Source organism: Muscardinus avellanarius (genome assembly GCF_963383645.1).
Source record: "Muscardinus avellanarius genome assembly, chromosome: X".
Lineage (NCBI taxonomy): Eukaryota > Metazoa > Chordata > Mammalia > Rodentia > Gliridae > Muscardinus > Muscardinus avellanarius.
This window is the reverse complement of record NC_137792.1, coordinates 131,178,552-131,202,375: the sequence shown is the minus strand read 5'-3', so window position 1 is coordinate 131,202,375 and position 23,824 is coordinate 131,178,552. Positions and strand designations below refer to the sequence as shown.

Sequence of the window (23,824 nt, the reverse complement as noted above, 5' to 3'; positions counted from 1 at the left end):
GTGTAATCCCAGCACTTGGGAGACTGAGATGAGGATTGTGCAGGTTCGAAGCCAGCCTCAGCTACTTAGTGAGGCTCTCAGCAACTTAGTGAGACCCTGTTTCCAAATAAAATATTTTTAAAAGAGCCTGGGATGTAGCCCAGGGGTAGAAAGCCCTTGGTTTCTGTTCCTAGTATAAAAAAAAATAGAAAGGGCTTGGGATAGCTCAGAGGTAGAATGTTCCAGGTTCGTTCTCCAGTACAAACAATAAGAAAGGAAGGCTGGACATAGCTCAATGGTAGAATGTCCTGTGTTCAATCCCACATACAACAACAAAAAAGAATAAAACAAGCTGAGCATATTGAAGGGATGATTACGTGAAGGAAAATCAAACCCCCCTCACTAGGTTTTTGGAGGGAGGGAGAAAGATAAGAGACTTTCTGGAGAAAGTAAGAGTAAAGGTTTGATTTCAGAAAATGTTTTCATTTTGTAGTACTGGAAAAAGGCCCTTTCTCTTAGTGTTTCTGGGAGAGTGAAATAAGGACAGAGAACCTTCCAGAACTAGTGAATATCAGTGAATATGGTAACAACGTTAATGGTTGAAAGCAAATTTATTTTTTATAATAAATGTCTCATTTATAGGAATTGGTATAATTAAAACAAACTTCAATAGATGAGCACACAATAGGCTTAACAGAAAGTGTTGATATTGGATTTAGTAAGACCTCATAATATTTAAATAAATATAACAAAAATGACATACAAAAACTGTAAATAAACACATGAAAATATTCAGTCTAACAATTACTAAAGAAATTAAAAATATAATAATATCCCCATATTTGTCCATCAAATTTTCAGTCATATTTTTATTTTTATTTTTTAATTTATTTTATATTGGTGCACTGTATTTATTCATACATCATAATGGGATAAAAAAAAACTTTTGTAGACATACATGCACACATCGCCCAATTAGCCCCTACCTGATCCCCACCCCGTTCCCTCCCCATCCCTCCTTCCCATGCTTGGCTTAGTGGTTGACAACTAGTATTATAGCAATTTATCCAAAATTAACAATGATAATCTCACATAACAGTTTCATTTGTCTGATACCAAACTTTTGATGACTTAAAGATAACATTTCAATATTTCGTTTTGCTTTCTTTCTTACCAGAGAATATTTGTTTCTTTTTTTTGGTGAAACTATCACTTCAGCTCCTTGTTTACCTTTCCTCTCTGGATCCTGGTGCTATGAGGGAAGATGGTGCCGGCACGGCCCCACTGCTGCATTGCAGGCTTGATTTCTGGTCTCTGGTTTTTCTTCTAGACTTTTTTTTTCTCTGTCCCTTGTGTTTACATTTTTTATTTCTCTGCTGATGGTGTTTTCTGGCTATGAAAAGCGCTGATTTTGTGGCAATAGAGATTGAGTTTTAGCAGGGCTCATAAACACTGCTTTTCTCAGTTGCCATCTTCCTGGAAGTCTTGATTTTACATGTAATAATGGCATATTCTTTTCTATGGCTGAATAGTATTCCATGATTGCCACGGCCCTCCCTTGGAGTCTGTGTGCGTGACCCTGCACGCATGATGTGGCAAACCTCAAGGAGGAAAAGCCCTGAGGGAGCATTGTCCCTGGTCAAACTACTCCTTGCTCTTAGATATTCTTTCATAGCTATTGTTCTTTTGGTAATGATTCTATTAACTTTCCACACAACTTGTTCTGGTGATATAAAATCAGGACTATGGGAGAAACTGAGTCCGTGGAAGATAAAGTTCTGGTAACATATGTCTGAGCCCTCAGACTCCCCCTGCCTTGCTCCAGCTATAATAAAATCTAGTCAGAGCTTAGGTGCTGGGAAAGCATTTAGGTAGGGAAGGGGCTGCAGAGTTCCTCTCTATCTTTGACCTTCATTCTAATCATTAACCTATAGTAAAAGCCTTAGGAGTCATCTGAAGCCATTAGCCCTAAAAACTGCAAGAGAGGCAACTGGTGCCTCTGTTTACCTCCTCTCCTTGTGATCCAGCCTGGATATAGGAAAGATAAACTTTGTGTGTGACTTCAAAGCAGCCTAGTTGATGAGCAACCGATACTGCCCAATACAATAGAACTGAGGGCCAGTTAGATTCTTGACCCTTGCACTTAGAACATGCACTGCCCAGAGACAAAGAGGCACCACCTGGTTAAAGAACAGTTATGTCAGAACAAAAGACAGATATAATAAATGTGCAGGGATGAAGTTTTGATGGAGATAAAAAAGGAAAATCTTGTGAGAATAAGAAAGCATTTTGTATGAAGAAAAGTTTATCCTAAGATTGTCCCAAATGGGAAAGAAAGGACCAGGATAAAAAATCAGAAAGATTAAAAGCAGGTTGCAGAAAGGTTTGTGGTATGTGATGAAAATGGATTATTAAAAGAGGAATAGGTTTCTAATAAGCCTACCGCTTGAGGAAAGTGCTCAGCAGCTAGAGGAGTACATCTGACAATTAAATCTAAAGACTCCAAAGTCTGCAATGATATTTATCAGAGAATAGTTATAGGAATCAACTCGCCTGTGCTTTTTGGCCATGTCTGCTAAAAAAAATATTGTGAGTATTGTTTCGTAGGATTGAAGCTTTCAGGCATCAGACGGTGTTACAGACAGATCCTGACAGACATCTATCAAAGCCCTTTGGACAGCCATAGAGACATACTCACTCACCATCCACCTGCATGCCTGTACCCTAAAGCCGAGGCTCCTGATTTCATCCTCGGCCAGCTTACTAGTGAGAGGAGGACATGGACAAAGCCTAAGGAATGGAAAATTCTGAAGAGTTAAAAGAGATTCCATGAGAGATCAAATTCTCCAAAGCCCTGGGCATGCCTGTCCCATCTGGAATTTGCCCTCTAGCCACCCATCTGCAAGGCCAAGGGACTGATTTTTATCACAAGACCAGTAATGTCATAGGTCTTCCCTTTGTTTTGTTTACATGTCCTTCACTATTTTCCTTTGGTGTTTACACTCTTCTACTATTAACTTCACTGAAGTAGAATATATAAATCCTGGGTTTTGGGAAATAAATTTGTCAATTGCACGAGAGGAGGCAATTGTCCATGTCTAGTCATTTCAGATTTCTCTCTCCCAAGCCCCGGGGACGAATCCCCATGTTTAGCTTCGTGAATGGGGACTTGAAGGAGTTTTATTTGATAAGAGGGAGGAATCGCTGCAGAAAAGCCTCTGCCTACAACCGAAGGCTTTGCCCCACCTTCCAAGAACCCTGGTCCCAAATGGGTTTCAGTGCTCCAACGTAGCAGGTCCGTTGCACATGATATGGTTAATATTTATTTTTCTGTTGATAAACAGATTTGAGCTGGGCATGGTGGCACATGCTTGTAATACCAGTACTTGGGAGGCTAAGACAGGAGGATCTAAGTTTTGCAGCCAGCATGTTACTTAGTGAGGCCCTCTGCAACTTATTGAGGCCCTGTTTCCAAATAAGAAATAAAAAATAGGGCTGGGGGTGTATCTCAGAGGGAGTGCCCCTGAGTTCAACCCCAATACTGAAAAAATAAAATAAAATAAAAGCTTGAAGTTAATCCGGTGTGTAAACTATTTGATTGTTTAATTTCAATCTTCCAGAATTCTCTACCCCTCAGCATGCATTCATTTTATTCTAGTTACAAATTTGGAGAAAATAAGTGTGTCTACAGGGCTATGGAGTGAAAATGACAATTGGTCTCCTTTGCAAGGTGCTTTCAGGCAGGTTGTTAAGGATCTTCAAACAAAACAGGAACACCTTTATCCATATACAAAGAGAAGAAGTTAATTTGACTGATAAACAGACCCACTGAGGGTTGAATGCAGGGGTGCTCTGAACCAGAGTTCCATTTCCCCATTCCCTATCTTGGCTGCTTCTTTCTCCTAGGTCCTCACACTACTAATTCATTAGGGCCAAGTCCTATATTCCCAGCCCTGATCATATAACATATAAGACCATGTATTCTAGGAATGGTTTATCTCATCCCTGTCATTGATACAACCCATGTATACAACACATGGCCTCTCAGCCCCTCTTGTGTCCTTTACCAAAGGCTGAACTGTTCCTTTCCGAGAGAGAGGGGGGGGAGGAGAAGGGAGTGGTTATTTTATCACAGAGTTAGGTGCTAAGGTAGCAGCTAGATGACCACTCTCATTCTGCCTTAGTGGTTTCTATAGAGTTTAATTGGTGTGTTTTCAGAAATCTTAGTCTTGGAAGGAGCCATTTGCTGATTGACACACAGATATACCTTCTCTCTCTCCCCACATAGTTAGAGCAGATAATTTTTGTCTCCTCTGCTACTTATTCCACTTCTTGCTATGTATAAGTGTGTGCCACCACCCCCAGCTCACAATATGTAATTTTCTGATTGTGATAATGACACACAATTATGGCAAAAAAGAAAAAGAAACTTGAACATGAAAATGGTAAAAATATGTTCAAACACTGGAATGTAATAACACCAGTTCCTTTTCTTTTTTTTTACACTTCCATTTTATTGACATCTTCCCTAAACACAGTACAGAAGATAATGGATATTTATTTAATTTTAAAAGTGAACTTTATATTTTAATAACTCATGTTCAGGTCTATCAAACACCTGAATATTTCCTAGGCCTCAAAAATATGTGCTTGCCCAAAGTTGGCATTTGATTTTCTTTTCTTCTCTTTTTCTTTTTTTCTTCCACTTTTCTTTTTCCTTTTTTCTTTTTTTTTCTTTTTTTTTCTTTTTCTTTTTTTTTTTTTGCGGGTCTGGGGATGGAACCCAGGGGCATTCTGCCTCTGAGCTACACCCCCAGCCCTATTTTTTAGTCTTTATTTTTGAATCAGGGTCTTACTGAGTTGCAAAGGGCCTAAGTAGCTGAGGCTGGCCAAGAACCTGCAATCCTCCTGTCTCCACTTCCCAAGAACTGGGATTACAAGTGTGTGCCACCTGGCTGATTTTCTTTTTTGAGATGAGGTCTTTCTATGTTGCCCAGGCTGGCCTCGAACTCTTATTCTCAAGTTATCCTAATGCTTCAAGTGTAGCTGAGGCTATAAGCACACATTCTACCATACCTGGCACATGGTAACTCCATTGTCTTAGCACTGAGGAAGCAGTGAGAAATAGTTATTAAGAGCTATAACTTTGATACAGGTAAATTGGTTTCAATTCTTACCTTGTACAATTAACTTTTTTCTTTAGTTCCCCTTATCTATAAAAAGCAATTCAAGAATAATTCAGAAGGTTATCAGAATTTGCTTACCAATGACCAGGCATTGTATTAGTACACACACACACACACACATTAGTTGCTGGAGTGATAGTATGCACACAAGAGAGAAAGAAAGGGAGGGAGGATTTCAACATAAGAAAGCAGTCAGGTAAAGCTATTTGTGTCAGAGTGGTGGGGTAGGAACAATCACTAGAGCACAGTATCTGCTGTTCAAAATTATTTCCTTCCTACCTCCTAACCCTTTAGCCTCCAGTGCATTTGTCCTGTAAAGGAGGAGCATTTAAGTTAAAATGACTTTTAGAAAGTTTTTTGGTAATGCATCAGATCCCAAGCAACATGGAATAGTACTTATCTGGATAAATAGCAGTATTCAAGTGGCAATATATTCCCAATAATTATATAGGGATATATAGGGATTTAACCTACCAGAGACTACAGATAAATAAATAAGATTTTATCATCTTTTGGTTTGGTTTTAGGTTTTTGTTGTTGTTGGTGGTGGTGGTGGTACTGGGGGTTTAACCCAAAGGCATGCTACCTCTGAGCTACACCCCAACAATATTTTTTTTTTTATTTTGAAAGAAAGTCTCTCCAAGTTGCCAAGGTTGGCCTTGAAACCATCATACTCCTGTCTCAGCCTCTCAAATACTGGGGTTACAGATGTGTGCCACCACACTTGCCTAAGATTTTTGTCATCTGGAAGACACAAATATACCTGCATCAGTGCCAAGCAACACATGGCAGTTCCTTGGGTAAGACCAAAGAGGAGGTCATAGTAGCAGAAGAATAATAAGTGGACGCTTACTTCTGCTGTCTAAACTTGTTCCTTATGCCTTGGGTACTACCCTTGCCAATACTGAAGGAAATATGAAGGGGATTGAGGCTCTGCATTGTGCTAGGATAGAAAATAAAGAGGTAAGCACACAGCTCATATTCATTTCTTTTTTTTCTTTCTTTCTTTTTTTTTTTTTTGGTGGTACTGGGGTTCCTGGAAGCCCTTCTACCTCTGGGCTACACTCCCAGACCTATTTTTACATTTTTTATTAGGAAACAGGGTCTCCTAAGCCAGCGCGGCTGGCTTTGAACCTGCGCGATCCTCCTGTCTCTGCCTCCTAAGCGCAGGGATTACAAGCGTGCGCCACCACGCCCGGCTTCATATTCATTTCATACTCATTACTTCATTTTATCTGCTAAGCAATCCTGTGAGATATTTTTCTATATAGCACATAAAAGACAATGAAATTAATGTGTGTACAATAATTGCCTGATTTATACTTCTAACCCAGAGTTTCAAGTATCACTTGAAATTCATCATCTTTTTGAAAGTTTTTCAAGTATTTATTAAGTATTGCCTGCTGCCTTATAAGCCAACTACCCTGTGCCTCTCATTTTCTTCTTTATAAATTATTTATTTTGGTGACATATTTAAATGATAAAATAGCAATATGCAAAAAAACAAAAAAAAATTTAAATTGCCCATGAATTTGCCCCTTAGAGAGAAACCAGCATTATTAGTCTTTCTGAGTAAATCTTCTGTGCAAATAAATTATGTATAAGTATACCTATATTAGATTGAACTATCATATATATGTGTATATTTGTGCATATGCATATAATTGTGTGTGTTATTGTTAGATACAGAATGTTCCCTGAATAGCTTAGGTATTATTGTTCAGAGCTGATATAATTAAGTCATGAGGGTTACAGTCTCATCAGTGGATGAGTTTGCTATAATGACTAACTGGGTGGTAATTCAGGCAGGTGAGGTATGGCTGGAGAAGGCTAGGGACCATGCTTTTGACTTTGAATCCCTTACTGGCTTGCTTTCTGCTTCCAACCTCCATAATACATAGCAGAGCCTTTTCTCCCTCTCTCTGCTTCCTGCCACGATGCCCTGAGATCCTAAGACCCTAGCTTTACAAGACTAAGCTTGAAATCTAGAAAAAAAAACTGTAAACAAATAAATCTTCTTTCCTCTAAGTTGTGTGCTTAGTTGTTTTGGATCATATCAGTAAGAGTGTTGACCCACCTATATAAGACTTTCTACGCAAATGACAAAATCCCCTATTAAAATACATACTTGCACTAGGTATGGTGGTACATAGTTGTAATCCTTAGTGCCTGGGAGGTTGAGACAGGTAAACTGCAGGTTCAATACCAACCTTACCAACTTAGTGAGACTCTGTTTCAAAATAAAAATAGAAATGGCTGGGGATCTAGCTCAAAGGTAGAATTCCCCTGAGTTTAGTCCCCAGTACCACAAAAATGTAGTCTTGCATAGAGAATCACAAACAAAATCCAATGAGATACCAGTGATTACAATAACATCTAAAAACAGTAATATTAAAAGGTTAAAAATGGCCCAGGCATGGTGGTGCATGCTTGTAATTCCACTACTTGGGAGGCTGAGACAGGAGGATCACGGGTTCTTCGTGGCCAGCCTCAGCAGCTTAGTGAGACTCTGTTTCAAAATAAAGAATTAAAAATAGGGGTAGAGGCATAGCTCAGAGGTAGAATGCCCCTAGGTTCAATCCCTAGTACTGCAAAAAAGTTTAAAAATGAGATGTGCAAAGCTATGACTAAAAAATACAACTGTTAGTAAAAATGAGCCTCTAAAAATACAAAAATGCAAAAGAAACACTAAATGGCATAAGGCCACTTCCTAGATGGTCTAAACTTCCAATGTATTCTAAATTTATTTCCTAAATACTTATCTCTTCCTTTTTATGTTTTTATGTTTTTATTGGCGTATCATAATTATACATTCTAATGGGATTCAAAATGATACATTCATATGTACACATCTCTTGGTATGATTTTTCATCCACCTATCCTCCTCCTCCCTTCCTGTACACTTTGGTGAGATTAGTAGTCATACTTTCATATATAAACATAACATTATTTGAACTGTTTCTTTTCTGAATCCTCTTTTTTCCCCTCCCCATACTCTCCCCAATCCCCATCTACATTTCTACTGGCCTTTTCCCTCATTTATCTGAAGTCCCTTTTGTTTTCTATTTTCTCTTTACCTCTTACATGTGAAAGAAAACATTGGACCCTTGACTTTCTGAGACTGGCTGATCTCAGTTAACATAATATTCTCTAGTTCCAACCATTTTCATTAAAATATTATTATTTTGTGCTTTGTGACTGAGTACAATTTTATTGTATGTATATACCACATTTTCTTTATCTATTGACAAATACATACATTGGCACACGCTTGTCATCCCCGCGCTTGGGAGGCTGAGGCAGGAGGATCGCGCAGGTTCAAAGCCAGCCTCAGCTACTTAGTGAGGCTCTCAGCAACTTAATGAGACCCTGTTTCCAAACAAAATATAAAAGAGGTCTGGGAGTGTAGCCCAGAGGTAGAAGGCCCCTGGGTTCCACCCCCAGTATCACACAAAAAGGGGGGTGGTGTAGAATCAAGGAAGCGCCTACTTGAGTCTGTCATGACAAGCGTGCGCCACCATGCCCGGCCTCGCTTTTAATTTTTGAAACAGGGTCTCCCTAAGTTGCTGAGGGTCTTGCTCATTCTACACGTGCCCAGGGAGTCTGAGCGAGGGAGGAGAGGGAGGGGTGAGGTCTCGCTGCTTCCTTATCTCATTTTTGCCCCAACTCTTTTGGAGGCTTCTTCACTGGTCTCAGGAAAGGGTCATCTCTTCTGTATCAACTCCAAGTTACCTGGTCACACCAGGTTCAGACACCTGCCTGGGTCTCAAAGACTATCTCGACCAATGTTCCCAGTTAGGAGGCTTTGGGTCTTGACCTCCTATACAAAACCATCCTCAAAAGAAAAAGGGCAAAGGAGGGACAGGCCACATGCCTTCCCTGCAATGGGGACAGTCCATCTTCTCCAGGTAAGTCTGTCCAGGGCAGCCAGGCCATCACCCCTGGAGGGCCTGGTGCCTGCTGCAGGCTGGAGTAGAGGAACCAAAGGCATATCTTATCCAGAGAGGAGTGTGGCTTGGGGGAGCCCTCCATATTCTTCTGAGAGCTCCCGCCACCCTCAGCACCAGGGGCTGATTTAGCCTGTCTTACAAAACTGGCACAGTGAGCCCCTACAATCTTAAGATAATACATCATTCCAGTTGGAATTCTAACCCCAGCAGCCACAACCAGGCTGCTGTAACCTTGAAGAATTGTCTACAGACATGAAGAGCTCCCAAATGTCATTACATAGAGAAAATATTAAAAACAAAATAACAAGTAAATGCCTAGGGATGGCTCAGTCTTTGTGAGATGATCACCGGAAGAGGACTTGGAATTTATTTCTGATATATTTTACTCATGTTGGAAGAAGATAATGCCTAGCTAAGCATGGTGTTTAGTAAAAAAAAACTTATTACATTTTCTTTCTTGGCTTTTTATCTTGCCAGGCTTTGTTAAAAGAAATATTTTAAACTTTATGTATAGATTGGTCAACTTTTCTTTTCGTGTGTGTGGTACTGGAGATTGAACCCAGGGGAATTCTACTTCTGACTTACACCTCCAGCCCTATTTTATTTTTTATTTTGAAACAGAGTCTCCCTAAGTTGCTGAGTCTGATCTCAAACCTGTGACCCTCCTATCTCAGCCTTCCAAGCATTGAAATTATAGGTATATGCTACCATGTCTGACAGCTGTTATTTTTAATTTCTTACCCAGAATGTACATCAGTAGATTTTAGGTGGGGCCCAGAAATCAGCATTTTCAAGATGCTCCACAGCTGAGTCTGATGTAGGTGATTATGTAATATGCTTTGGCAAAACATTTGGAGTGCAATTCACTTACTCTGCCCTTCTGCCTTTTTTATTGTATTGAAAGCTGAACCCAACCAGGGGCATTCTACCTCTGAATTACATCTCCAGCCCTATTTTATTTTTTATTTTGAAACAGTGTCTTGCTATGTTGCTGAGAATCTCGCTAAATTACTGAAGCTGTCCTTGAACCTGCAATCTTCCTGTCTCAGTCTCCCTATTTACTGGGATTACAGGCAAACACAACCATACCTGGCTCTGTTGCTTTTTTAATTTCAGTGCTGTGGATGGAACCCAGGATTTTGGGCATGCTAAACAAGTGCTCAACTGCTGAGCTACATCCCCAGCCCTGTACCCTGTTTATTTTTTATATTGTCATAACTGATTCTTTACTCATAAGCTGGTTTCTTAGTAATAATCATTCAAAACCAATTAGGTCCTGAAATGCGGTGTCAGTCAAACACAAGTATATGGGCTTATCAGGAGGAAAATATAGCTTTTGTTCTACTGGGACAGTATAATCTCTAGCATTTATATAGTAGCCATACTAAAAGTACAGTTATCATTTTCTTAGTGCCTATACTAATTTTTGTGGGTTTTTTCCCCACATTTCTTTTTATTTTTTATTTTTTTGAAGTACTAGAGATTAAACCCAGGGGTATTCTAACTCCAATGCACACTCCGGCCCTATTTTTTTAATCTTTATTTTGAAACAGGATTTCACTAAGTTGCAGAGGACTTCACTAAATAGCTGAGACTGGTCTCAAACCTGTGATCCTCTTGTCTCAGCCTCCCAAGTACTGGGATTACTTGGCATGCTCCACCATGCCCAGGTGACATAGTCTTTACTTTGCTATGCAAAATGCAAAATATTCAGTTAGAAAAAATGCTTAAATGTAATAAATACATACATATATACATATATATGTGCTTTGTAAGATATATAGAGATATATGTAAATATCTTAACTATATATCAGCATATTATATACATATATAGTCTCTTACAAAGCAACTTTACATATGATTCAAGAGGGGATGTGATGGAGAACAGAGGCCCCCTCTCTCAGATCTGTTCCCTGCATCACTTCGTGCAGTTTACAATGTCCGAGAGTCTCCTGAACCAGTAAAGCATGCCTGCCAGGAGCCTTCAGAAAGAGAGAGATCATTGCACAGGAGAACAAAACCTCACTCCTTAGACTTAAGAGCAGCAATCCCAACTATGAAACATGTTGTTGTTCACTCAGCTTGTACCCAGGCCTGACTCCCAGATGCATACATCGCATCAGACTCCTATGGAGACAAAGGGCCCTGCGAGTGGAAACAGAAGTGACTGTTCTGCTAAGGACTGTACAAGACATTGTGGGCCCTGCAACCCCAGAGTGGACCCACTCGGTTTAAGTGTCACTATAAAGCAAAGAGAGGCTAAAAAAAAAAAAAAAAACAGTGAGAGTTGGACCCTCTGGGGACCTCAGGGATCTCAGTGGAGTTTTGTCACTCAAAGCCTACAGCACACCAGCAGTGGTGGGGGCCAACAGAGAGGAAAGGGCCCAGAAGAGGCAGTCCTGGGCAGCAGGCATGGAGGGACCCAGGGGAGGAGAGGGCTTAACAACAGAGGATCAGCAGGGAAGTCCCCACTTCTGCCTACTGGACTTGGTCTTGAGCACATTTCTGATGATTCTAGCCCAGGCTGTGCTTCTGTGTGCACAGGTGTAGCAAAGCCCCACGTGGCACACAGTTCAGTTACTGCATTCTTTCTTTCTTTTTTTTGTGGTACTAGGGGCGGAACCCTGAGGCTTTCTACCTGTGGGCTACACTCCCAGCCCTATTTTATATTTTATTTTGAAACAGGGTGTCACTAAGTAGCTGAGGCTGGCTTCGAACCTGAGTGATCCTCCTGTCTCAGCCTCCCCAGCGCGAGGATTACAAGCGTGTGCCACCACACCTGGCTTACTGCATTACTTCTTCCCCACAAAAGTCCTGTGAGACAAATATTTCCCCGTGAAAAGACTGAGTCTTAAAAGTGTATATCTTATAATAATTTCCAGTTTATTCCTCTGGCTAAAAGATCCGGAGGTAATATGAAGTTTACATTTCTTTTTATAGTTTTTTATTCACTAAAAGTTGAGGTGCCCCCATTGCCCTAATAATCTCATTTTAATTTTTTGATTGACTATTAATTATTTTTAAAAATCCTGTCTTTGTGGGGGGGCAGGTGTTCATTAAAAATACACATAAGCAAAAAGCAAAACAAAACAAAAAATTCATTACACATAAAAATAAGCATGGCTAAATTTTCAAGATATGTATGTATACACGCACGCAAACACACAATTTGGAATTTTATCCTACATATGTGAGCTGATACTAAATATGCTGCTTCATAGCCTGTTATGCTTTACTGTACAATACAGAATGAACATATTTCCATGCATATGTGTGGAACTTTTCAACTGAAAAATAAACCTGGAAAATGGGCCAAAATCCAAATTCCAATGAGATGCTGCTAACAAGGAAACTACCTAAAACAATACCACCAGGTAATTAAAAGTAAAATAAAGGTCAAAGGTACATCAAAAAATGCTACCAGAAAGAAAGGAAGGGTCATATTTTGAAAACAGACAAGAATTCAAGGCCTGAAGCACACAGGATAAGGTCGGCTACGTGAATGTCTTTGCTTCCAATGCATCATCACAAACTTATTTCTTACTCTTCTGATCTCTTCCCTAAGCCTTTCCAACTCATCTACTCCTCTTATCATTTCTTCAGGGTCCAAATATCTAACAGGAGTGTCCTCTTTAAATCCCTGGCCAGGTTGAACAGAACCTCTAAGGTTTCCTTCTGCTTCCTGGCTTACACCTTCCTGAGAAGACTGAGGACTCCGTTCTGCTTCCTGTGGTCCATTTCCCAAAGGGAGATCTTCCTCTGCCTTTGGCATGTTCTGAGCTTTTCCTTCATTTTCTTCACCAGACTTTTGCATGTTAAGTATTTTTTTATTATTTCCTTTCTGAAGAAATTAATCCTAGAAAACAAGGAAACAAACAAATCGACTAGGTGCCAGCCTGAGTGTCCGTTCCCATAGATAATGGCCTTCCCAAGGAAGGCCCCCCCCAAAAGTTTTGCAAGTAGAGGAGGCTAGATCCTCAAGCTCCGAACTCCCAAGACTCCGCCCCTTTCTCCACCTCCCTTCCCTCCAGTAAGCTGCCAGCTCCATCTTTTCTCCTTTGGCTCCAGCCCACCATTTTCCCAGCAGGCCCTGCTACAAGCCTCCCCCATCTCAGAAAAGGGAGTAGCGCCGCAATTAACCCTTCCCTTGCCTCAGCCCTCCAACACTCCCGCTCTCTCCGGATTTGCCAAGGCATCCCAACTCGCTTCTCAACCAGAACACGGCCAGGTTCTGGCCTCCCCTCCCCCTTCCAAGTCTCCTCAGCCTCCCTCCGCCCTCACCCGCCCCCCCCATTCCCATTCGCTGGCTCAGCTCAGGCTCCCTCACGGAATCCGGAAGAGGAAAGGCTACGGTGTCCCCCGGGATGTGCTTTGGTGTCATCCACACTCCAACCCCCACCCAAAAGGACCAGAAGCAATTGCACCCTTACACCGACCTGCTGGGATCCAGGGGATTTTCCTTCCTCTTCCCTCACCTCGAGTTGGGTCGCTAGCAAAAGACCAAGGGTCCTGCAAACCAACAGGAGTGCTTACACGCGGGTACCTGCATCAGAGGGTCCCTTCCGTAATTATAGGCCTCGTTCGTCTAAAGTTTCCTACTACCTCCTCCGCTCCCTCCTTTTATGGCAACCCCGCCCTCCGCTGTGCACACCGATTCCCTGCGAGCAAGCAGGGGAATGAAAGAGGCAAGTTTTATTTCACATTGTTTCTATGCCTTCCTTCCTTTCTTTTCTTTCTTCCTCTCTTTCTCCTTCCTTCCCTCCCCCTCTCCTTCCTCTCCTTCCTCTCCCTCTTCCTCTCTCTCTCTTTTTTTTCTGTCTCGGGACTTTCAAATCTCTCTATCTCTCTCTCCACCCAGCAGCCACCATCCCCCATAAAACAGCCCCAAATTTCCTGCACAAATAGGAGTTTGGCGAAACAGTAGTGTAGGGAAAGCAGTGGCGGCCCCGCGGGTTTTCAGCTCTCTGCTTCCTCCACCGCACGGTCTCTTAAGTCAGCGCCCACCTTTATACTACCTCAAAAGATCCGGGGCACTTTTCTCCTCCAGCAAAAGGGAGCTGCTACAGGGAAACAGGGCCTGGACTGTAAGGACTTCTGCACACGTCGACTCCTTGTCACGTGAGACCTGCGTCATCCATAAGCTCGGGTCCTCGGTTACCCCTCCCAGGAACACTGCGGCCCGCCCCCAACATTCCCTCCACTTGATCCTGTCCGTCTTTTTTCTTATTTACCAATCAGAGACAATGAAACCGGTACCTTAGCCCTGGAGTGTCTATTCGTCTTTCTCGGATTACCAGGAAAGATCAACCTTTTAGTGTTGGACCGTTTCTTCTTCGTTAGGGCATCATCTCTTTCTCCTGCTCCCAATCAATCTACCTCCCCTCCCCCACGACCCCACAGTTCACCATTCGTCTGGAATCCTGCATTAAAATGGGTAAAGGTGGTAGATGGGCGGGGTGGAATAGAATCTAGGGATCAGCATAGTATTTATAAACCCTCTCGAATAGTTTTCTGTTGTGTCCTTTAAAAAAAAAATCGTCGTACTTTTTTTTTGTGGTACTGGGGGTGAAACCCAGAGGCTTTCTACCTCCGGGATATACCCCAGCGCTATTTTATAGTTTATTTGGAAACAGGGTCTCACTAAGTTTCTGGGAGTCTCACTAAGTAGCTGAGGCTGGCTTCGAACTTGTGCGATCCTCCTGTCTCAACCTCCCAAGCGCTGAGATTACAAGCATGTGCCACCACACCTGGCTAAAATCGTCGTACTTTTAAAAATAATATTTGAGCGGGCGTGGTGGCGCACGTTTGTAGTCCCAGCATTCGGGAGGCTGAGACCTGAGGATCGCGGTTCGCGGACAGCCTCAGCTACTTAGGCCCTCTGAAACTCAGTGAGACCCGGTTTCAAGATAAAGAATAAAAAAATAGGGCTGGGGTGTAGCGCGGAGGTAGAATGCCACTGGGTTCCATCCCCAGACCCACACACACACACAAATTATATATATATATATATATATATATATATATATATATATATATATATATTTAACAAGGAATGCCTCATAAGCAATATTTAACAATATGGAGGACAAATTAATTTAGTTAAATCAATTTTAAAACTTTAACAGAGGTCTCTAATGGCTACAAATTACAGTGCTTAAAACATATTGATGTGTTAGAACGTTTTAAAAAATCTTACAGCAGGGCGTGGTGGTGCATGTTTATCGCCCTTGTATTTAGGAGGCTGAGACAGGAGGATCACATAGATTTGAAGCCAGCCTCAGCTACTTAGTGAGTCTTTCAACAATTTAGTGAGAACCTGTTTCCAAATAAAATATAAAATAGGCCTGGGGATGTAGCCCAGAGGTTGAAAGCCCCTGAGTTCCATCCCCAGTACCACAAAAAAAAATCTTACTAAAATAGCGTCTTTAAAAAATGGACTCCCAAATTAATCTGTGGAAGAAGGCCCAGTTTTATCTTGTTAATAATTTTGTATAAGTAATTCACTACTCTCTTTTTCTGGCTGTAATCAAGTTATTAAGTGTTAGATGTCAGAATTCTTCATTGATAACTGCTAGTGTCTTCCACTGCTTCAAAGGAAGCTTTCAGACCTACCTTCTCACCTCAAATCCTCTCTATGATCTAGTGCCTTTGTTAATTAGATGAGTCCACAGAAAATCTGCTTTCCAGTGAGTGAACTTGTTTCCAACTCAAAGAAATATGTTTGTTGGGAAACATTTTGTTGTGGAGAAAGATGTTTGCAGGTAAATAACTCATAAAGAAATAGAAAGGAGAGAATTCCCAGTATCTCACCATTAATTTTGAGGGTTAGTAAGCAAGTGGAATTTTGATTCATTCAATCATGGCACACGAGATTTTCTGATATTCACTGTGCTCTATGTTTTTTAAAAGAAGCTATCAACATGCATAATTGTTATGATCAGAAAGGAGGGAGAACATCAGAATTGTAAAAAAAAAAAAAGTGGAATTAGTTTAAGGAAGAAATTGATCTCCCTGTAATGCAGAATCCACTGGTACTTGGAGGTGTGGTGGTGCCTGGAATGCCAATATGGCAAGTGGAGCTAACTGAAGAGTCAACAGTGGGAGCCAGAGGGAGGTCTTTTGTCTAGGATGGGTACAGCAGGATGCCTCATCCAACAGTTGAGCCCAGCAGGGAGAAAAGAAAGCTATATAAATAATAATTTTGTTGGCTTAATGCTTCATTTTATTATTAGCAAGGATTGAACCCAGGTTATTCTATCTCTGAGTTATACCCCAGCCCTTTTTACTTTTTGTTTTGAAATAGGGTAGGATAGATTTTAAGATATTAGCATTGTATTACAGGAAAAAATATTTCTTTTTAAAAAAGGAAGAAAAGGTGCATGCACTAATTTTAACAAGGAGAACATGGTTCTGGAGAGTGGCGACCCTGGGCCTCTCAGGGAATTGAAGTCCTGTTTTATGCACTGAAGCCTAAGGTCCTTATGGTTATGTGACAGAAGGAGAAAAGGGACTGAATTTGGCCATTCAGGAGTATTCAAAAAAACTTTTGTACAAGACTGAGATTCAGAAGAGTGCTTTCTGCATTTCCTTACTAAGTAATTTTATAGTCTTGTATTCTGAGAATGTACATACATCAACCCTCCTCACTTATTTCTTTATTGCTGTATTTTACATTTTTAGGTGACACATAATAGTTGTATGTAGTTATGGGATATAATGTGATTTTTGATACATTGTATACGTGGCATAATTACCAAAAATTTATCATTTTCGGTGAAAATAGTTCAAATCTATTCTAGGTGTGTGTGTGTGTGTGTGTGTGTGTGTGTGTGTGTGTGTTTTACTGGGGATTGAACCTGGGGGTATTCTACCTGCAAGCTATTTCTTATTTTGAACAGGCTCACTAAGTTCCTGAGGGCCTCACTAAGTTGCTGAGGCTGGCCTAGAACCTACAATCCTCTTGTCTCTGCCTCCCAGGTAGTGGGATTATAGGCATTCACCACTGTAACCCGCTAGACTTTTTATTTTTTGCAGTACTGGGGACTGAACCCAGGGGCATTCTACCACCAAACTATACCCCAAGACCTTTTTTTATTCTTTATTTTGAAACAGGGTCTCACTAAATTGCAGAGGGCCTCACTAAGTAGCTGAGGCTAGCCTCGAACTTGTGATCCCCCCTGTTTCAGCCTCCCAAGTACTGGAATTACAAGCATCTGCCACCATGCGCAACTCGTTAGACTTTTTTTTAACAATTTTTTTATTGAACATAAATAGTATACATTTAAACTATATTTGGTGCCCTCTTCCCCCTGCCTCCGTTTTCCCTTCCCCCCTCCCACCAATGGTTGTCTAGGTTAACCATGTCTTATTCATAATTTTACACATGTTTAATATGTAACATTATACTAAAGATCCACCCAGTCACTATTCTGTATAAATAATATACACTAATAATAAAAGAATCTTGACATTCCTTTGTTTAAAGCTTGAGATCCAAATCTTTATTTCTTGCTGAGTTGATGGGGAGGTTGTCCTCAGCCTGTATCTTAGCTTATACCAGGCAACTTTTTCCTGTGCAGAAGCACAGTTGTGAGGGACAGAGTGTGATTGCTATAGGACAAAGTTTTTTAAAAATTAAATTTATAATGGAAAGAAAGCCTTAAACTGACCTCTTTATTCTTCATCATTAGTTTGCCATGATGAATGATCCTTTAGACACTGGACTTTCACATCCTAACGCCTTCACCTAGTTTTGTTGGCTTATTGCTTTATATTCTTCACTAGTCTGAAAGTGCCATAAGGACAAAAACCATATCTGGTTCAACTTTGTAAACACCCTAATGTTGAAATATCAAATTGGTAGAAATTTCCATTAAATAGGAAAAGTTAATTAGTCATACTGTGGAAAATTTTCAGATATAAAATAGACCCAATGTGGTGAAGCATGCCTGTAATCCCAGTAATTTGGGAGTTTGATGGGAAGATTTTAGATTTGAGACCAGCTTCAGCAACTTAGCAAGGCCCTCAGCAACTGAGAACTTGTTTCAAAATAAAAAAAAATTAGAAGGGCTCAGGGTGTAGCTCAGAGATAAAATGTTCCTGAGCTAAATCCTTCATAACACACACACACACACACACACACACACACACACACACACACACCCCAATATCACACGGAACCTCACTATGATATATAATCGCAGTTACTAATAAAATAATCAAATCAAATAGAATGAAGTAATGTGCATATAGTGAAACAGAATTATATTAAAGCTATATTTTGAATGAAAAAAGTGACAGAACATTTAGAGAATGGTCCATATACATATACAACACACACAAATACATATGTACATTCAATTAGTTTTGTAAGTAGTTCAATTTTCTAGTATATGCATTGAGCAGCTTTATTTTTTCTAGTAATTACTATCAATTGTGATCTGTCAGTTGAGAAAAATCTCCCCTTTCTCACAGAATAATGAATTCCTTTAGTGACATTTCAGTTTGTTTCCTCACCTAGCCAGTCACTTTCATTCATGTATATAGTTTTATTTTGGGTTCTTAAACTTCAGTCTGAAGCTGGGTCTGGTGGCATGGCCAACACCTGTAATCTCAGTACTTGTGAGGCTGAAATGAGAAGATCCCACGTTCCATGCTAGCTTCAGCAACTTAGTGAGGCCTTGTTTCCAAATTAAAAAAAAAAAAAAAAACAAAAAACAGGGCTTGGAATTTAACTCAGAGGTAGAATGTCTCTGGGTTCTGTCCCATTAACACATATGCACAGGGGTGCACACACACAAGCACAAACAATCTAGTCCAGTCTATTTTTAAGATTTTTTATTTTGAAATAATTTGAGGGTGTTTTTTTTTTTCGATACTGGGGATTGAACGCAGGCATTCTACCTGGCTACATCACCAGCCCTATTTTTATTTTTTATTTGGAAATAGGGTCTGAGTTACAAAGGGCCTCACTAAGGAGCAGAGGCTGGCCAAAAACCTGTGATCCTCTTGTCTCGGTCTCCCAAGTACTGGGATAACAGACTTGTGTAACCATGCCTGACTTGTGATAGTCTTTAAAACTCAAATTAAGCCAGGCATGGAGACACACCACATTTAATCCCAGTATTTGGGAGGCTGAGACAGGAGTATTGCAGGTTCACAGCCTGCCTCAGTAACTTAGTGGGGGCCTCCGTGACTTAGTGAGACCCTATTTCAAAAATAAAAAGTAAAATAGGGCTGGAGGTATAGCTCGGAGGTAGAATGCCACTGGGTTCAACCCCCAGTGCCAAATAAAATAAAATTGGCAAAAGAACTGAACACACATTTCTCCAAAGGAGATATACAAATGTTCAATAAAAATATGAAATGATGCTGAACATCATTATCCATTTGGAAAATGCAAATGAAAACCCTGATGAGATACTACTTTATACCTGCTAAGATTGTTTAAACAAAAATACACTCAGTAACACATATTGGCAGGATATGGAGAAATTGGGGCCCTCATGCATTGTTGATGGGATTGTCAAATGTCACAGTAGCTTTGGAAAAGATTGGCAGTTCCTCAGAATGTAAACACAGCATTATATAATTCAGCAATTCCACTCCTAGGTACATACCCAAGAAAATTGAAAACACATTTACATACACAAAACCGATATACAAGTATTTAGTAATGATATATACTATAATATGGATGAAGTTTGGAAACATTATGGCAAGTGAAAGAAACCAGACACAAGAATACACATATTGTATGATTCTATTTGTATGAAATATCCAGAATGGACAAATCCATAATTGCAGAAAAGAGATCAGAGCTTGCCAAGTGCTAGGGACATGGTGTAATGGGCACACTTTTTTTTGCTAATAGGTATAAGAATTTTTAAGGTGATAAAAAATATTCTAGAGCTAGTGATGTACTGGTTTCAGAACTCTGAAGTCTTTTTTCAGTAAAAATCTTTAAAGGGGTAAATTTCATAGTATGTGAATTGTACTTCAATAAAGCTGTTTAAAATAGCATATCCATGTCAATCAGAAATATGAAGTTAAGTAACCGAAAGAAACAAAAAAAATCTTTATAGTAGTTGCCTCTAGGGAGAAGAAATGTGGAAAGGCAAGGCAGACTGCAGTTTTAAAAATAACTCTTTTGGCCCAGCACTTGGGAGGCTGAGACAGGAAGATCATACAGGTTGGAAGCCAGCCTCAGCAACTTAGTGAGACCCTGTTTCCAAATAAAGTATAAAATAGGTCTGGGAGTATAGTCCGGAGGTAGAAAAGCCCTTGGGTTCCACCTCCAGTACCAAAAAAAAAAAAAAAAAAACTTTTGTACTATTAGATTTTAGAATTGTATGTATCCATTTGATAAAAATAAAAAGAGCTAGAAGAATACACATACACACACACACACACACACACACACACACACTGTGGAGACAAACTGGAAGATGTTCTGATGCATTGAGTCTGATATGGAAGCCAGTATTCTGCAGTTCCAACAAGATAGGATTTTGATGCAGGTCATCTGCTAATAGCTAGCAAACTGAAAACCATTACCATATCTAGTAAGAAAATCATTCATCAATGAATAATGTAATTCCTCTCCTACTGTGTTTCTTTGGAAATGGCAAATTTCAGTTACTAAAGATTGAAATCATATGCTCGAAGCTACGTATTCAACCCAATAATTAATTAATTGATTAATTTGTTTATTTAGTGTTGCTGGGTATCAAACCAAGAGACTTGAGCACAATAGGAAGGCACTCTACTAATTAGCTGAAACCCAAGCCCTTTGTATTTTTTAAAAGTTTCAATTATGTGCTGAGAGGTAGCAAAATACTCAAATAAATGGTGACACATGCCTGTAATCCCAACATTTGGGAGGCTGAGACAGGAGGACCATGGTTTGCTGACAGCCTCGGCTACTACTTAGTGAGGCCCTTTGCAACTCTGTGAGATCCTGTTTCAAAATAAAAAATAAAAATAGGGCTGGGGGTGTAGCTTGGAGGTAGAATGCCCCTGGGTTCCATCTCCAATACCACAAAAACTAATTAATTAATTAATTAATTAAAAATAAAAAGGCAGCCGGGCGTGGTGGCACACGCTTGTAATCCCAGCATTCGGGAGGCTGAGACTGGAGGATCATGGTTCACGGACAGCCTCAGCTACTTAGTGAGGCCCTCTGCAACTCAGTGAGACCCAGTTTCAAAATAAAGAATAAAAAATAGGGCAGGGGGTGTAGCTCAAAGGTAGAATGCCCCTGGGTTCCATCCCCAGATCTGCAAAAAATTAAATAAAATAAATCAATAAATAAAATAAAAGGGCTAATTCTAGTGAAGTAATTATATGGCATATATTATGCAGGATTTTACAAAACATTTTCCCACATTCCACGGCAAGAGTAACTTAACTATTAAGTGAGAAGAGGGACCTTCTTCACAGTTCAGAAGCACAGTGGATAGTAAACTCACCAGGGACTCTAGTGAAATGAAAGGGGCTTTGTTACCTTGAAGACTACAGCCCACTAGCAGTAGCAGGGGTCTTAGGAGGGTGCAGAGCCCCAGAAGGGAGCATGATACCCAGCCAATGTAACATTACCTAGGAGAGGATGGTGCCAATCTGTCAGTTGATTGGACCCATTCCTGGACACAAGTGAGACCTCCCTCTACCTCTCCCCACCAAGTGTCCGATCTAATACTGCTAAGTTAGGGCAGAGGGCCCAACATAGAGCCAACACTCAGTGCCATACCTGGTCTACTCATTTCAGAAATTAAGGGGTTTCTCCTTATGACAATGTACCTATAAGAACTGCTAAGTTGTTTATCCCAATTTCTAATTTGAGAAATAATGTGAGTTTTTAAATTTATTTTGCATTATGAAAAGATTTCAAGTGTCTACCCTGCCTTTGTAAAGTCAATTAATATTCCTTTTAATAGCCTAGTATGCATTGGTTTCCCATTTTTTATTTTTCCTTTGGTATTGGGGACTGAACCCAGGGGCTGAGCTGCACCACACCCCAGCCCTTTTTTTTATATCTTATTTTGAAACAGGATCTTGCTAAGTTGCTGAGGTTGGCCTTGAACTTGTAATCCTGCTGTCTCAGCCTTCCACAGAATACTGAGTACCGGGATCATAGGTCTGGGTCATGCCACCCAATTTCCTCTTATCTTTTTATTATTTCCTTTGTGACAAAAGCAACCTGTGTTCTTTAGCAGAAATCGGTATGAGAAAGAGAATCATCTCCCCTTGTCTCACCACACAGCAAACCATTACTTCCTTTTGGTATGTTATGTATAATTATATTTCCCCAAACATTTACTGATACTGTGTATGTGGTTCTGAAAACCGCCTTTTATTGTTATTTTACAACATACCATGAACATCTCTTCCATGCACATTGGCGAAAATCCTCTACTAAAAAGACAGAGTGCTGTGGTTGGGTCAAAAGGCTGCTGGTAAGGAGAGTGACACCTAAAGGAAAGTATCAGCTTAAGGTTAAAGCACATAGCCCGGCAAAGGCCTGCCAGGGAAAGCAGGGTTGGCAATATTCCCATCAGAGACATAGGAATTAAAGGTCGAAGACATTAAACATATGGAACATCTTCTAGGTCTTTCTGGCCCCTACCTCCGCCCCTCACTCCCCGAACACCCCGTTGGCCCCTGGGGACGAAGGCATCCTGAGCATCCCTTTGCATCCAGTGAAAACCACCCATTCTCTGTTTTTTCCTTAGCTCTTCCTGAGCCCTCGACACATCTGCACACTCTCTCATCATCTCCTCACTGCTCAGATGCCTGTCCTGCAAGTCCTCCCGAGAGTTCTTGGGGGAGTCGTCCGTCGTCCCCCTGTCCGTTTTCCTTTTCGCCTTGCGGGGCACGTAATCCTCGGCCGGGCGCTTCTCGGCGGCCCGCGGCTCGCTGGCGGCCGGCTTGGCTTGGGACTCTGGCAGGCCCTCGCCCTGGGGCTCGCCCGCAGCTTCTGACTGGCCCTGCTTGTCTGGCTTGCCCTGGGCTTCCCGCTGTCCCCCATCCTCTCCCTGGCCCTCCGCCTTGCCCTCGCCCGCCGGCTGCCCCCCCGCCGCCACCGGCTTCTCCTCCTCTTCCGACTTCCCTTCATCTTCTGCCTTCCCCTTGTTTTCTGGCTTTCCTTCAGTTTCTTTGTAGAACTTTTCCATATTGAGGTGTTCTCTCTATTGTCTGTCTAGGAGACAAAGAGGAGGTACAGAATACTGAGTGCCTAGGGAGTGGAGCAAGGTTCTGATAAGACTTGCCTTTCTTGACTTAGGGTTCTGCCTACCTTGTCCTACTTTCGGGTGCACTCCCTCCCACTCTTACATCCCTTACTTTCCTTCACATATGTTCATACCAATCACCCTTGCAGAGACTTACACAGGTGCTTTTTCCTGCAGTTAAAGTGGGCACTAAACTTTGCTCTGGCCTTGGCTATACCCATACCAGTTTTAACTGGGTAGTCCCAACTTACACATACCTGCAAGAATCCTGGGAAGTTTTCTTTGTATGTGTGTTTGGTTGGGGGTACTGGAGATTGAACCCATGGGTGTTCTAACTCATAGCTACACCCCAAGCCCTTTTAATTTAATTTTTTTTGATACTGAGGATTGAGCTAAGAAGCATTTTGCCTACAAGCAGCCCTATTTTTATTTTGAAACAGTGTCTCACTAGGTTGATGAGAATCTCACTACTTGCTGAG

At 40.9% G+C, this 23,824-nt stretch overlaps 2 protein-coding genes across 2 annotated transcripts; both read right to left on the bottom strand.

Annotated features, from left to right (window-relative positions):
- Nucleotides 1–12,580: 12,580 nt before the first annotated feature.
- Nucleotides 12,581–12,931, bottom strand: TCEAL8 (transcription elongation factor A like 8; the record flags this gene model as incomplete). Its single annotated transcript, XM_080719164.1, has 1 exon — nucleotides 12,581–12,931. One exon carries the CDS (start codon nucleotides 12,929–12,931, stop codon nucleotides 12,581–12,583), a length of 351 nt encoding a protein of 116 aa, XP_080575290.1.
- Nucleotides 12,932–22,700: 9,769 nt separating this feature from the next.
- Nucleotides 22,701–23,288, bottom strand: LOC308279125 (transcription elongation factor A protein-like 5; the record flags this gene model as incomplete). Its single annotated transcript, XM_080719090.1, has 1 exon — nucleotides 22,701–23,288. The coding sequence occupies one exon, from the start codon at nucleotides 23,286–23,288 to the stop codon at nucleotides 22,701–22,703; it is 588 nt and encodes a 195-aa protein (XP_080575216.1).
- Between the last annotated feature and the right edge of the window lie 536 nt (nucleotides 23,289–23,824).